At 40.4% G+C, this 16,635-nt stretch overlaps 1 protein-coding gene across 1 annotated transcript in view; it reads right to left on the bottom strand.

The window, feature by feature from the left end:
• TTBK2 (tau tubulin kinase 2) overlaps window positions 1-16,635 on the bottom strand; it is a gene marked incomplete at its 3' end in the record, with an annotated part of 114,693 nt that overhangs the window by 97,835 nt on the left and 223 nt on the right. The window contains exon 2 of the mRNA XM_079698786.1: window positions 10,866-11,013. Within this exon, the coding sequence (XP_079554912.1) occupies window positions 10,866-11,013 (148 nt within the window). The remainder of the gene's footprint in view (window positions 1-10,865; window positions 11,014-16,635) is intronic.

Genomic DNA, 16,635 nt, shown 5'->3' with positions numbered 1-16,635 from the left:
ATTAAAAAAAAAAAAAGATTGGAAATGAAATCTATCTTTTTAAAAAGTATTGATGGTAGGTACTGCAGAATTACTAGCGATCAGATTTGGAATCAGAGGACAAAAGGGTCTTTCTTCCCTCTTATACCAGCACTGCAAATAAAACTTATTTATTAAAATGAAAAAAAAAAGAGTGCTGCAGTGAGATAGAGTTCAAGAGACCATAAAAATGGAGAAGTAAAGATAGGTAGAATGTCACTATAAAATATTTATTAAGATGGGAGAGAAGAGAGAAAAAAGAATCTAACAGGAGCCGGAGGAAGATGGCGGAAGAGTAAGACGCGGAGATCACCTTCCTCCCCACAGATACATCAGAAATTCATCTACACGTGGAACAACTCCAACAGAACACCTACTGAACGCTGACAGAAGACCTCAGACCCCCCAAAAGGCAAGAAACTCCCCACATACCTGGGTAGGTCAAAAGAAAAAAAGAATAAACAGAGACAATAGGATATGGACGGGACCTGCACCAGTGGGAGGGAGCCGTGAAGGAGGGAAGGTTTCTACACACTACAAGCCCCTTCGAGGGCGGAGACTGCAGGTGGCGGAGGGGGAAAGCTTCGGAGTAGCGGAGGAGAGCACAGCAACAGGGGTGTGGAGGGCAAAGCAGAGAGATTTTGGCACAGAGGATCGGTGCCCTCAGGCACACACCAGCCCGAGAGACTTGTCTGCTCGGCCGCCAGAGCGGGCGGGGCTGGGAGCTGAGGCTCGGGTATCGGCTTTCAGTCGGAGCGCAGGGAGAGGTCTGGGGCTGGCGGCAGGAAGAGACCCTGAAGGGGTTAGTGCTAGCCCGGAGGGAGTCCGGGGAAAGGGTCTGGAGCTACCGGAGAGGCAAGAGACTTTTTTCCCTTTTGTTGCCTGGTGCGCGAGGAGAGGGCATTCCCCTCCCTCCCCTCTGCCTGAGTGAGCCAGAGCCCCCGAATCAGCGGCTCCTTTAAACCCGTCCTGTCTGAGCGAAGAACGGACGCCCTCCGGCGACCTACGCGCAGAGGCGGGGCCAGGTCCAAGGCTGAGACCCGGGAGCTGTGAGAGCAGAGACAGGGAAATCTCTCTGTGCAGCCTCCGAGGCAGCGGATTAAAGCTCCACGGTCCATTTGATGTGCCCTGCGTCTGTGGAGTGCATGAAAGGACAGCGAATCATCCCAAATTGAGGAAGTGGACCTTGAGGACAAGATTTAAGACTTTCCCCCCTTTTTTTTCCCTCTTTTTACAACGAATTATCTCAAATTAAGGAGGTGGACTTAGCAAGATTTCAGACTTTTCGCCCTTTTCCTCTTTTTACAACGAATTATCCCAAATCGAGGAGGTGGACTTGGAGAGCAAGATTTTTGATTTTTCCCCCTGCTCTCTTTTTGTGAATGTGTATGTGTAATCTTCTGTGTAAGATTCTCTCTGTATAGCTTTGCTTCCACCATATGTCCCAGGGTTCTTTCGGTCCGTGTTTTTTTTCAATAATTACTTTTTAATTTTAATAACGCTACTATATTTCATACTTTATTCTATTTTACTTTACCTGCTCTTTCTTTTTTTCCTCCCTTCCCTTCCTCCCTCCCTCCCTCCGCTCCTCCTTTCCTTCTTTCTTTTTCTTTCCTCCATCCCTCCCTCCCTCCCACCCTTCTTCTTTCCACTTTCTTTTTCTTTCCTTCCTCCCTCCCTCCCTCCTGTCTTTCTTTCTTTCTTTCCTTCCTCCCTCCCTCCCTCTCTTCTTCCATTCACTCTTCCTTTTGCTTTCATTCCTCCCTCCCTCCCTCCTTTCCTTCCATCCTTCCTCCCTCCCTCCTTTCTTTCTTTCTTCCTTCCTTCCTTCCTTACTTCCCTTCTTCCATTCTTTCAATCTCTCTTTCTTTCTTCTACTAATTATTTCTTTCTACTTTTTCTCACTGTTATTCTGAGCCGGGTGGATGAAAGGCTCTTGGTGCTGCAGCCAGGAGTTAGTGCTGTGCCTCTGAAGTGGGAGAGCCAACTTCAGGACACGGGTCCACAAGAGACCTCCCAGCTCCACATAATATCAAGCAGCGAAAATCTCCCAGGGATCTTCATCTCAACACCAGCACCCAGCTTCAGTCAACGACCAGCAAGCTACAGTGCTGGTCACCCTATGCCAAGCAACTAGCAAGGCAGGAACACAACCCCACCCATTAGCAGAGAGGATACCTAAAAACATAATAAGGCCACAGGCACCCCAAAACACACCACCAGACGTGGACCTGTCCACCAGAAAGACAAGATCGAGCTTCAACCACCAGAACACAGGCATTAGTCCCCCCACACCAGGAAGCCTACACAACCTACTGAAACAACCTTAGCCACGGGGGACAGACACCAAAAACAACGGGAACTACGAATCTGCAGCCTGCAAAAAGGAGACCCCAAACACAGTAACATAAGCAAAATGAGAAAGCAGAAAAACACACAGCAGGTGAAGGAGCAAGATAAAAACCTACCAGACCTAACAAATGAAGAGGTAATAGGCAGTCTACCTGAAAAAGAATTCAGAATAATGATAGTAAAGCTGATCCAAGATTCTATTTCCCAGATCCAAAATCTTGGAAATAGAATAGACAATATGCAAGAAACAGTTAACAAGGACCTAGAAGAACTAAAGATGAATCAAGCATCGATTAAAAACACAATAAATGAAATGAAAAATACTCTAGATGGGATCAATAGCAGAATAACTGAGGCAGAAGAACGGATAAGTGAGGTGGAAGATAAAATAGTGGAAATAACTGCTGCAGAGAAAAATAAAGAAAAAAGAATGAAAAGAACAGAGGACAGTCTCAGAGACCTCTGGGACAACATTAAACGCACCAACATTCGAATTATAGGGGTTCCAGAAGAAGAAGAGAAAAAGAAAGGGACTGAGAAAATATTTGAAGAGATTATAGTTGAAAACTTCCCTAATATGGGAAAGGAAATAGTTAATCAAGTCCAGGAGGCACAGAGAGTCCCATACAGAATAAATCCAAGAAGAAATACGCCAAGACACATATTAATCAAACTGTCAAAAATTAAACACAAAGAAATCATATTAAAAGCAGCAAGGGAAAAACAACAAATAACACACAAGGGAATCCCCATCAGGTTAACAGCTGATCTCTCAGCAGAAACTCTACAAGCCAGAAGGGAGTGGCAGGACATAATTAAAGTGATGAAGGAGAGAAACCTGCAACCAAGATTACTCTACCCAGCAAGGATCTCATTCAGATTTGATGGAGAAATTAAAACGTTTACAGACAAGCAAAAGCTGAGAGAGTTCAGCACCACCAAACCAGCTTTACAACAAATGCTAAAGGAACTTCTCTAGGCAAGAAACACAACAGAAGGACTATACCTACAATAACGAACCCAAAGCCATTAAGGAAATGGGAATAGGAACATACATATCAATAATTACCTTAAATGTAAATGGACTAAATGCTCCCACCAAAAGACACAGAGTGGCTGAATGGATACAAAAACAAGACCCATATATATGCTGTCTACAAGAGACCCACTTCAGACTTAGAGACACATACAGATTGAAAGTAAGGGGATGGAAAAAGATATTCCATGCAAATGGAAATCAAAAGAAAGCTGGAGTAGCAATTCTTATATCAGACAAAATAGACTTTAAAATAAAGACTATTAGAAGAGACAAAGAAGGACACTACATAACGATAAAGGGATCGATCCAAGAAGAAGATATAACAATTGTAAATATTTATGCACCCAACATAGGAGCACCTCAATACATAAGGCAAATACTAACAGCCATAAAAGGGGAAATCGACAGTAACACAATCATAGTAGGGGACTTTAACACCCCACTTTCACCAATGGACAGATCATCCAAAATGAAAATAAATAAGGAAACACAAGCTTTAAATGATACATTAAACAAGATGGACTTAATTGATATTTATAGGACATTCCACCCAAAAACAACAGAATACACATTTTTCTCAAGTGCTCATGGAACATTCTCCAGGATAGATCATATCTTGGGTCACAAATCAAGCCTTGGTAAATTTAAGAAAATTGAAATTGTATCAAGTATCTTTTCCGACCACAATGCTATGAGACTAGACATCAATTACAGGAAAAGATCTGTAAAAAATACAAACACATGGAGGCTAAACAATACACTACTCAATAATGAAGTGATCACTGAAGAAATCAAAGAGGAAATTAAGAAATACTTAGAAACAAATGACAATGGAGACACGATGACCCAAAACCTATGGGACGCAGCAAAAGCAGTTCTAAGGGGGAAGTTTATAGCAATACAATCCCACCTTAAGAAACAGGAAACATTTCGAGTAAACAACCTGACCCTGCACCTAAAGCAATTAGAGAAAGAAGAACAAAAAACCCCCAAAGTTAGCAGAAGGAAAGAAATCATAAAGATCAGATCAGAAATAAATGAAAAAGAAATGAAGGAAACGATAGCAAAGATCAACCAAACTAAAAGCTGGTTCTTTGAGAAGATAAACAAAATTGACAAACCATTAGCCAGACTCATCAAGAAAAGAAGGGAGAAGACTCAAATCAGTAGAAATAGAAATGAAAAAGGAGAAGTAACAACTGACACTGCAGAAATACAAAAGATCATGAGAGATTACTATAAGCAACTCTATGCCAATAAAATGGACAACCTGGAAGAAATGGACAAATTCTTAGAAATGCACAACCTACCAAGACTGACTCAGGAAGAAATAGAAAATATGAATAGACCAATCACAAGCACTGAAATTGAAACTGTGATTAAAAATCTTCCATCAAACAAAAGCCCAGGACCAGATGGCTTCACAGGCGAATTCTATCAAACATTTAGAGAAGAGCTAACACCCATCCTTCTCAAACTCTTCCAAACAATATCAGAGGAAGGAACACTCCCAAACTCATTCTACGAGGCCACCATCACCTTCATACCAAAACCAGGCAAGGATGTCACAAAGAAAGAAAACTACAGGCCAATATCACTGATGAACATAGATGCAAAAATCCTCAACAAAATACTAGCAAACAGAATCCAACAGCACATTAAAAGGATCATACACCATGATCAAGTGGGGTTTATTCCAGGAATGCAAGGATTCTTCAATATACGCAAATCAATCAATGTGATACACCATATTAACAAGTTGAAGGAGAAAAACCATATGATCATCTCAATAGATGCAGAGAAAGCTTTCGACAAAATTCAACACCCATTTATGATAAAAACCCTGCAGAAAGTAGGCATAGAGGGAACTTTCCTCAACATAATAAAGGCCATATATGACAAACCCACAGCCAACATTGTCCTCAATGGTGAAAAACTGAAACCATTTCCACTAAGATCAGGAACAAGACAAGGCTGCCCACTCTCACCACTCTTATTCAACCTAGTTTTGGAAGTTCTAGCCACAGCAATCAGAGAAGAAAAGGAAATAAAAGGAATCCAAATTGGAAAAGAAGAAGTAAAGCTGTCACTGTTTGCAGATGACATGATACTATACATAGAGAATCCTAAAGATGCTACCGAAAAACTACTAGAGCTAATCAATGAATTTGGTAAAGTAGCAGGATACAAAATTAATGCACAGAAATCTCTGGCATTCCTGTACACTAATGATGAAAAATCTGAAAATGAAATCAAGAAAACACTCCCATTTACCATTGCAACAAAAAGAATAAAATATCTAGGAATAAACCTACCTAAGGAGACAAAAGACCTGTATGCAGAAAATTATAAGACACTGATGAAAGAAATTAAAGATGATATAAATAGATGGAGAGATATACCATGCTCCTGGATTGGAAGAATCAATATTGTGAAAATGACTCTACTACCCAAAGCAATCTACAGATTCAATGCAATCCCTATCAAACTACCACTGGCATTTTTCACAGAACTAGAACAAAAAATTTCAAAATTTGTTTGGAAAAACAAAAGACCCCGAATAGCCAAAGCAATCTTGAGAACGAAAAACGGAGCTGGAGGAATCAGGCTGCCTGACTTCAGACTATACTACAAAGCTACAGTAATTAAGACAGTGTGGTACTGGCATAAAAACAGAAAGATAGATCAGTGGATCAGGATAGAAAGCCCAGAGATAAACCCACGCACATATGGCCAACTTATCTTTGATAAAGGAGGCAGGAATGTACAGTGGAGAAAGGACAGCCTCTTCAATAAGTGGTGCTGGGAAAACTGGACAGGGACATGTAAAAGTATGAGATTAGATCATTCCCTAACACCATACACAAAAATAAGCTCAAAATGGATTAAAGACCTAAATGTAAGGCCAGAAACTATCAAACTCTTAGAGGAAAACATAGGTAGAACACTCTATGACATAAATCACAGCAAGATCCTTTTGGACCCACCGCCTAGAGAAATGGAAATAAAAACAAAGATAAACAAATGGGACCTAATGAAACTTCAAAGCTTTTGCACAGCAAAGGAAACCATAAACAAGACCAAAAGACAACCCTCAGAATGGGAGAAAATATTTGCAAATGAAGCAACTGACAAAGGATTAATCTCCAAAATTTATAAACAGCTCATGCAGCTCAATAGCAAAAAAACAAACAACCCAATCCAAAAATGGGCAGAAGACTTAAATAGGCATTTCTCCAAAGAAGATATACAGACTGCCAACAAACACATGAAAGAATGCTCAACATCATTAATCATTAGAGAAATGCAAATCAAAACTACAATGAGATATCATCTCACACCAGTCAGAATGGCCATCATCAAGAAATCTAGAAACAATAAATGCTGGAGAGGGTGTGGAGAAAAGGGAACACTCTTGCACTGCTGGTGGGAATGTGAATTGGTACAGCCACTATGGAGAACAGTATGGAGGTTCCTTAAAAAACTAAAAATAGAACTACCATATGACCCAGCAATCCCACTACTAGGCATATACCCTGAGAAAACCATAATTCAAAAAGAGACATGTACCAAAATGTTCATTGCAGCTCTATTCACAATAGCCCGGAGCTGGAAACAACCTAAGTGTCCATCATCAGATGAATGGATAAAGAAGATGTGGCACATATATACAATGGAATATTACTCAGCCATAAAAAGAAACGAAACTGAGCTATTTGTAATGAGGTGGATAGACCTAGAGTCTGTCATACAGAGTGAAGTAAGTCAGAAAGAGAAAGACAAATACCGTATGCTAACACATATATATGGAATTTAAAAAAAAAAAAAATGTCATGAAGAACCTAGGGGTAAAACGGGAATAAAGACACAGACCTACTTGAGAATGGACTTGAGGATATGGGGAAGGGGAAGGGTAAGCTGTGACAAAGGGAAAGAGAGGCATGGACATATATACACTACCAAACGTAAGGTAGATAGATAGAGGGAAGCAGCCGCAGAGCACAGGGAGATCAGCTCGGTGCTTTGTGACCGCCTGGAGGGGTGGGATGAGGAGGGTGGGAGGGAGGGAGATGCATGAGGGAAGGGATGTGGGAACAGATGTATATGTATGACTGATTCACTTTGTTATAAAGCAGAAACTAATAAAAAAAAAAAAATTTGGACCATCAAAAAAAAAAAAAAAAAAAAGAATCTAACAGAGTAAGGAGGCAGTAACACTTTGCACAGTGTCAAAGCAAATAAATTTAAAACAAAGGTTTGAAGATAGTATAGTCATAAATTGAGCAAAGAAACACAAATAAATGGTTATATAGAGATGTAGCTCTGAACAATGATGTTAATAAAAGGAAAAGCTTAATAAGTTTTACAGTTCCATTTAATAAGGAAACTTCAGAGAATAACTGAGTATAGAAGTACTACCTAAGAGGCCTATAGACAAGTGGTCTAGTTGAGCAGTGACTAAAACATTCAGACTCATTTGTAAAACCCAAGTATAATTCAGGAGTTTAGTTTGATTCAATAGAGAATTGTAGGATATATATCCAGAATATTTCAGAGAGCTTTGAAAAGAGAGTTATCTGCTATAGTAGCGTGGGGAAGGTCATTCAGAAGGAAAGATGAGGTAAAATGCTAAGGCCTTTGCACTTTAGGGCCAGTGAGAAAGGAACATACTACTATGAGTTATGCACGAGCTGAGGAAATCTAGGATTGTTAAGTACAGGAAAGACTGGGAGAAAACTCAGAACTGAAGGAATCCAGGAAAAGACATTATGAGAATTTTGAATAGGGGGATTGATTTTTAAAAGAAACAAAACTTAGGGTTCAGGCTAAACTCATCATAAAAAAACAAAGAGGGGCTTCCCTGGTGGCGCAGTGGTTGAGAGTCCGCCTGCCGATGCAGGGGATACGGGTTCGTGCCCCGGTCTGGGAAGATCCCACATGCCGTGGAGCGGCTGGGCCCGTGAGCCATGGCCGCTGAGCCTGCGCGTCCGGAGCCTGTGCTCCGCAACGGGAGAGGCCACAACAGTGAGAGGCCCGCGTACCGCAAAAAAAATAATAATAATAAAAATAAATCATTTAAAAAAAAAAAAAAAAAACAAAGAAACAGGGCTTCCCTGGTGGCGCAGTGGTTGAGAGTCCACCTGCTGATGCAGGGGACGTGGGTTCGTGCCCCAGTCCGGGAAGATCCCACATGCCGCGGAGCGGCTGGGCCCGTGAGCCATGCCCGCTGAGCCTGCGCGTCCGGAGCCTGTGCTCCGCAAAGGGAGAGGCCACACAGTGAGAGGCCCGCGTACCGCAAAAAAAAAAAAAACCAAAAAAAAACAAAGAAACAAAAGAAACAACTCCTATACCAGTTATCAAAAATTGAACATCAACTTTAAACCAACCAATCCTATAAAGGGCTAGCCTCTGGTTATATACCTTTTCCTTGCACATTTAGCCTTTTTATTGGGGTCACTGAGTAAGAAAATCATTATGCCAACAAGCGGGCAGAAGCAAGCAGCTCAGCCCCATAAAAATGTTCTCAAAGGGTACAGATTCCAAAGCACCTTCAACAAAAAGAAATTGTGAGGCATAAGTATGCAGAAGGCACAGTCAGAAAGCCAAGAAAAGAAAGTCAAGGGCTGTCCACTGAAATACAGACCAAAAGATTAAAAATCTACTTATTTTGGAAAGTGAAGGGTCCTGAGGAATAGGATGTCACGTGGTTATAAGCAAGAAAGAAAAACATTTTAGGTAATAGTACGAAAGATAAAATAAGAAGTAAAGGAGAGACTCAACATCCAAGGATCTCTAATTCACCCATTAAAAGGTACTAAACTGTTCTTCAAGCTTTATCACATACAATGCTAAGTAAACCATGGCCAAAATAGGCAGGAGAACTTACTGAAAGGGCTACAAAGCTGTATCCTGCCTCATCTGGAAGCATCTCCTCAGGACCAAGTAGGAGAAAGACAGGTGAAGCAGCACCGTCCAAGCCAAGCTGATGTTGACATACCCTTTATGGACTTAGCTGAAAGTAAAACAGATCTCTTGGGATCCGTGCAAACCACGAAGAGGTAGCTCCAGCTGCACCTGTTTGTGGCCCCTACGTCACTGAGCTGGAAACAGCTCGAAAGAAATAGGGAAAAAGCAGAAAAGGTGAGAAAAAGAGAACACCATCCTTTTCTCTATCCTTTCTTCTCCAGTCATCCATTTTTTCTAGTAGCGACAATGGGTGCTGATCTATCCACTGTCTTCCTGATTTCCCATGTTTTAGGAAAGCTAAGTTTAGGCTAAAAGTAACTATTAAACAGAGCTATAATTTTATTAGCATCATGCTCTAATGAAATGAGCCAACTAGTAGAGAAACTCGGACAATGAGAAAGCTTAAGGCAAAGAGCAATGATTAAAAGAATAGATGTTGCCAGAATACATAATACACACTTCATTAACTTAACAGAAACTAATTTACTAGAATTCCAGACATCATCACATCAGTGGTTCACAAAGACAGCACATTCACCCTAGAGACTACACAGCCATGAATTTGAGAGTCCTAAGCTACAAAGCATTTTTTTTTTAGTAAAAGGCAAAAGATTTATTCAATCTGAAGAGAAACCAGAGTATACACAGCACTTTGTCCTTGCTATTTCTACCAACTACAGTTATTTCTACCAATTATAGCAACTTCCTTTGCTCTCTATGTTAGTACTAAATTCCTTCAGATGCTAATGAATGTCCCATAGCAATATCAAACCTTCTAGAGCTTAACAAGATCATTTAATGTGCTAATCACCCCTATTTAATTTTGATTCAGGTAAAACAGTTAAATATCAGTAATACCAGATTATGTCATAAACTGAAAATACAAAGATGAATCAAACTAGCCATGTGTTCAGGGTTTTAATCACTTGACTGAAGTCGGAAAAAAAGTTATTTATGCTTGTGGTAAAACAATAGGGATCCAAGTCGTAAAATGGACCTCAAAAATGATGACAGGGCCAGAAAGAGTTATTCGATGAAACTGAAGCTAATGAAATCAACATATAACAAATACTATTATTTTTAATCCATCCTTCAGTGTGATTTGAAGGCAGCTTCCTTAATGGGATTAAAGCATGTTTAACATCCAAAAACATAAGTAGAAACAACTCAGAGGTGTTCATGTTTGGCTATTGTTTTAAAAAAGGCAAGTTTTACCATAACAGACATGAAAACACTTTCTAAAGCAGAATGTTTCAGATTATTCACTCTCTCTCATCCTTGCTCACCATGAAAAGGAATTCCCAAAGTCCAATTACTCTAAGCAATCAGTATTTCTACAACTGCTAGTGATAAAATTTCCAAGAGAAAAACGTTCAGCATGTTTAAACCAAGCTGACACCAGAATATTCAATTGATAGAGAATGTAATTGAGGTTCACAAAGGTAACAATAAATTATAAACTGTTTGGTATATCATACAAGCAGCTTACCTTGTAGTTTTTTCAATACAGCAACCTCCATTTTCAGAACTTGTTTTGGTTGTTGAGCTGATTCCACCTTCAGTGCAACATTTTCCCTGGTAAGCATGTCCAAGGCATCGTAAATTTCTCCAAAGCCCCCACCCCCAATCTTCCTCAACTGCATGGGAAATAAAATAAGAACACACACACACAAAATTACTAGAAGATTCTAATTAGAAACTAATTCATCTCTTACATTTAGAAAATAATATATAATTTGCCTATCCCTATTTTATTTTTTATTTTTTATTTTTATTTTTTTTTGGTGGTACGCGGGCCTCCCACTGTCATGGCCTCTCCCGTTGCGGAGCACAGGCTCCGGACGCACAGGCCCAGCGGCCATGGCTCACGGGCCCAGCCGCTCCACAGCATGCGGGATCCTCCCGGATCGGGGCACGAACCCGCGTCCCCTGCATCGGCAGGCGGACTCTCAACCACTGCGCCACCAGGGAAGCCCGGCCCTATTTTATGATAAAAGATCTCAATATTGTTAACTAGGCATATGCCAAGAACAAATACCTAGAAATAACATCAAAATCTTTTCTCACAGTTTTGTCCACAAAAAGTACTGAATTTATTTCAGCCACAAACAATTTTAAAATCTGGCCTACAGCCAGCATCAGAAGTATCATAAAAGACACAATATCTGAAAGTTCACTTCCCACAAATACCCCTCAACAACCCTATTTATTCTAATTCTAAGGCAATCATTTGAAGACTTTAAATCCATAAAATCTTTCTGCCGGGGCTTCCCTGGTGGTGCTGTGCTTGGGGGTCCGCCTGCCGATGCAGGGGACGTGGGTTCATGACCCAGTCCGGGAAGATCCCACATGCCACAGAGCTGCTGGGCCCGTGAGTCATGGTCGCTGAGCCTGCGCGTCCGGAGCCTGTGCTCCGCAGCGGGAGAGGCCACAGCAGTGAGAGGTCCACGTACCACAAAATAAAAAAAAAATCTTTCTGCCAACTGAAATCTTATCTGGAACCTGATTGAGATATGTATGTGGGGAGGTTGGAGAAGGGACAGGGGCAGCCAGAGCTCAGCCCTCTCAGCACCATTTACCCTCCTTTCTGAGGCACTGAACAGGCTCCACAGAACAGCTCCTGTTCTAAACTATCCCAGTGTTCACTATATATCCATACGCTCAAATAATAGTAAACTCTAACCAAATTAAATATTTTCATCAGGGAATTCCCTGGCAGTCCAGTGGTTGGGGGCTGGTGCTTTCATTGCCGTGGCCCGGGGTTCAATCCCTGGTTGGGGAACTAAGATCCTGCAAGCCACGTGGGACAGATAGATAGATAGATAAATAAATAAATAAATAAATAAATACTTTCATCAAACACTTAATATTCTCCCTAATAAAATGTGTTAGCTTAACTGAGGAATATCAGGATCTTTGAGTATTAAAAGCAAGTTCTATGTTAATTAACTACACTCCAATGTAAAATAAAAAGTTGAAAAAAATAATATAATAAAATAAAATTAAAGCAAGTTCTGAAGAGCTAGTGACAACTGGAACTGTAGAGCAGTGAGAAACTGGGGTAGGAGGGGGGAGGTGATATACTTCAGCCTAGATACAGCATAACATTAGCCTTCTTCCAATTCCTGAAACTCAGTCTTCTCCTTAGCACGTTATCAAGCAGCTAGGATGTGATATAATGTAGGAAGTCATCACTGGAGGCACAGGGTCCTAAATCTTAACCACCCCAGAGGCCTCACCTCAATTCCTACTTCTTTCCCCACACGGTCTGTACTGATTTCTGCATCTAGGTTGATTCCTTTATCTCTTCCAAATTTCTATAGGAATTATGTGCTTAATCATTTAATTAATCATTTTACTATAAATACCTCAGGTATCACCTGTATTAATACACTATACAGTGTTTCAACTCATACTGTTTAACTGTTCATTGTCAATGCCCTATCCCCCTACAATGAAACTAATCTTCTTCAAAGAGAGGGCCACTCCTTCTATTTTTTATTTCCCCCATAGCATTTGGCAAAGTGGTAACTATATAATTATTGCTAAACAACTATTTACTGCTTTGTATACATGAGCCACAATCCTTCCTTATTCTGGTTTGGTGATAGGAAGAGATACCACGAGAAACTCTGATATGAGTTTGGGACTAAAAAAAGTTCCAGAACTTAATTTCAGTTAAATAAATTCTCTTTTTTGGGCCCTGACTGGGGCCCAATCATAATAATCTTATGATTATTTATATTTTGTCCATTAAACAAAGACTGTGTAACTCTAAAAAGTCATAAACAGTACCAAAGTGACATCTTTCTAATTATGGACTCTGATGCAAGGTGGCTTCATGTTTTTACCTCACAAAGAACCTTACCAAACAACAGAACAAAAATTCTAAGCTGAAATAAATGATTTTGCTCCTTGGTCTATTCCTATAAAATCATTTGAACAATAATAGAGCATGAATTTTTTTTTTATTGAGCTTAACAAAACCCTAAGACATCACCAATGTTTATATGGCAAAGAGACAGAGGTAATTTAGTACGATGGTGATATGCAGACTAGGGAAAGAATAGAGGTAAGATTGTGGCAGACTGTATTTTCTAAAGATGGCCACAAAATAGTGCCCATCCTTTTTGCTCTTCTGTGACCCCGCCACTCCCCCATCAAGAGGCACAGTCCATTTCCCCACCCTCTTAAACCTGGGTGGATCCTGTGACTACTTTAACCAACCGAACACTCTCAAGAGCCAGCCACCATGTAAAAAGTGTGTCCATCCTGAGAAGCCATAGCCCTGTAGAGAGGTCCTAGAAAATGGGCCACCAGTTTGGGGGTAAGGGAACTAAGGACCCCAAGGCACCAAAGAAGCCATCTGGAAGTGGACATTCCAATCCCCAAACCTGCTAGTGCCACATGGCTACGAGACAAACCACCCAGGCAAATTCTTCTTAAATTCCTAATCCACAAGACTGTGAGCAAAATAAATGACTGTTTTAAGCCTCTAAGTTTTGATGCAGTTTGTTATATAACAGTAGATAACCAAAACACCATCCTTAACAATGAGCCTATGATTTTTTACTAAAAATGCCACTATGACTCTCAAATTTGGGGGACATGCTCCATACATTTATTAGCTCTCATTACCAGGACAGAGCAACTATGCCAGACGTAGCTTCATTTGTCACCTTTTGATATGTCTACTGAAGAAAGCCAACCTTTACCACAGCACTTAACACAAAGCTCCCACCAAACCAACACTCATGCCTGACTTACATTAAAGATTACCAATTGCTGGAATCTCCCTGCACCAGTCCATGATGATGAAAAGGTTCTTTTCTTATATTTACTCAAGTAAATTTTCAAAGCCTACTGATTTGCCTAATCAGTAAAACACTGTACCATAGAAACAAAATTTTTATTTTTATTTTATTTTTTTTTGCAATACGCAGGCCTCTCACTGTTGTGGCCTCTCCCGTTGCGGAGCACAGGCTCTGGACGCGCAGGCTCAGCGGCCATGGCTCACGGGCCTAGCCACTCCGCGGCATGTGGGATCTTCCTGGACCGGGGCACGAACCCGTGTCCCCTGCATCGGCAGGTGGACTCTCAACCACTGCGCCACCAGGGAAGCCCAAAATTTTTATTTCTAAAAGAAGAATCTTCTTTTTCCAATCTGTTGATAGACTAAGGAAACTATTAAATAGTTTTGCTAAACCTACTAATGGAACAAAACTTTGGTTACCAAAGACTGGGTAGCCATAAAATATATTTAAATATATCCAAAACAAAAATAGCTTCTTTCATAGGAGGAAAGATGGCAGATTCCAAGTCTAGGGCAAGGAAGCCATCAAAAGACTATTAAGATCATGTTAAAAGCACTCAGGAGACAACCTGAAGAATGTCCCCTTAGTCAAATGAGACAATTTGCGTATCAATAAGAATGATAACTAGAATCAATAAGAATGATAACTGATGTGGACTGAAACACATTAAATATGCTTAAATCCATGAATTCTTAATTATATTTTTAAAAATTTCATTGGTCACTTTTAGAAGATGCTAGGGAACCAATTCATTATTTTGAAAACTGGTAAATTAAGAAAAGAATCAAGCATTTATCCTGTATTCCTAGTCAAACCATATCTCAGGGTAGTCAGATAGCTAATGATGGGAAATTTCTCTTCATAGATGTACTTCAACTAATAAATGAAGGAATGATAGACTATCACCAGTCTGCAATCCCTAATGAATTAACAGACCTAGACAATGATAATCAATAGTGCTAACATCACAAAAAATGATGGGCAATAAGACATTATATGCCTCCCATCCAAAGTTCACAATACCCTCTATGAAAAAAGAAATGCCCCTAATTCAATAAACAAACCTGAAGTCAGATCCATCAAGCCTCTCTAAATAACTAACAGTTTACATAAAATACATGAGACAGAGAAACATGTTAACACCACGTGGAAGCAATAGAAAAAATCCAAACTGTGGAAAATTCTACAGGCAAATAACCTAGTTTCGTTAGTAAATAAACTGTAAGGAAAAAAAGAGAGATAAAAAGGAACCTAGAAGTTAAACAAAACTTAAGTGATGTAAACCAACTGCAATATCCAGACTTTACTTGGATTTGGTTGATTCAACTGTTAAAAATAATTTACAAAACAATTAGGAAAATGTGAAAGTTGGAAGGATACCTAATGATATTAAGAAATGATTGCTTTTCTAGATGTGATAATGATATTATGATTATATTTTAAGAAGAAGTATATATTTTAGAGATATATACTGAAGTGCGTAAAGAGAAATGCTAAGGTAAAATATTTGCTTCAAAATATTCTGGGAGGGCTTCCCTGGTGGCACAGTGGTTGAGAGTCCGCCTGCCGATGCAGGGGACATGGGTTCGTGCCCCGGTCCGGGAAGATCCCACACGCCACGGAGCGGCTGGGCCCATGAGCCATGGCCACTGAGCCTATGCATCCGGAGCCTGTGCTCCGCAACAGGAGGCCACAACAGTGAGAGGCCCTCATACCACACACACACACAAAAAAAAATTTCTGGGAGAGAGGTTAAAGAGATGAAACAAGATTGACCATCAGTCTATAACTGTTTAAGCTGGGGCATGAGTACCTCGAGGTTCTTTATAACAGTCTCACTATTTTAATGTATACTTACAATTTTCCTTAATAAAATGTTAAAAAATAAAAAAGGGCAGTTCACTGTACTGTATTTTTTTTTCAACTGTTCTTTCCCTAAGTATACTTTTATTTACCTTACTCAATAGTAGCTATCAGAGGGCTTCCCTGGTGGTGCAGTGGTTAAGAATCCGCCTGCCAGTGCAGGGGACATGGGTTTGACCCCTGGTCCGGGAAGATCCCACATGCTGTGAATCAACTAAGCCCATGCGCCACAACTACTGAGCCGGCACTCTAGAGCCCGCGAGCCACGTCTACTGAGCCTGTGTGCCACAACTACTGAAGCACGCGCACCTAGAGCCCATGCTCTGCAACAAGACAAGCCACTGCAATGAGAAGCCCGCGCAGCGCAACGAAGAGTAGCTCCCACTCGCCGCAACTAGAGAAATCCCTCCTGCGGTGACAAAGACCCAACGCAGCCAAAAATAAATGAATAAATAAATTTTTAAAAAAATAGTACCTATCAGAGTTTAGGAAAATTTACTCCTATAAGAAGCAAGAATAAGAATTAGGGCATAAACAGAACCTAATCATAGGAAAAGAACCAAAAATAACTGCTTTAGGCAT

Source organism: Hyperoodon ampullatus, assembly GCF_949752795.1.
Source record: "Hyperoodon ampullatus genome assembly, chromosome: 3".
NCBI lineage: Eukaryota > Metazoa > Chordata > Mammalia > Artiodactyla > Ziphiidae > Hyperoodon > Hyperoodon ampullatus.
The sequence above is the reverse complement of the archived record's forward strand: the minus strand, read 5'-3'. Positions and strand labels throughout refer to the sequence as shown.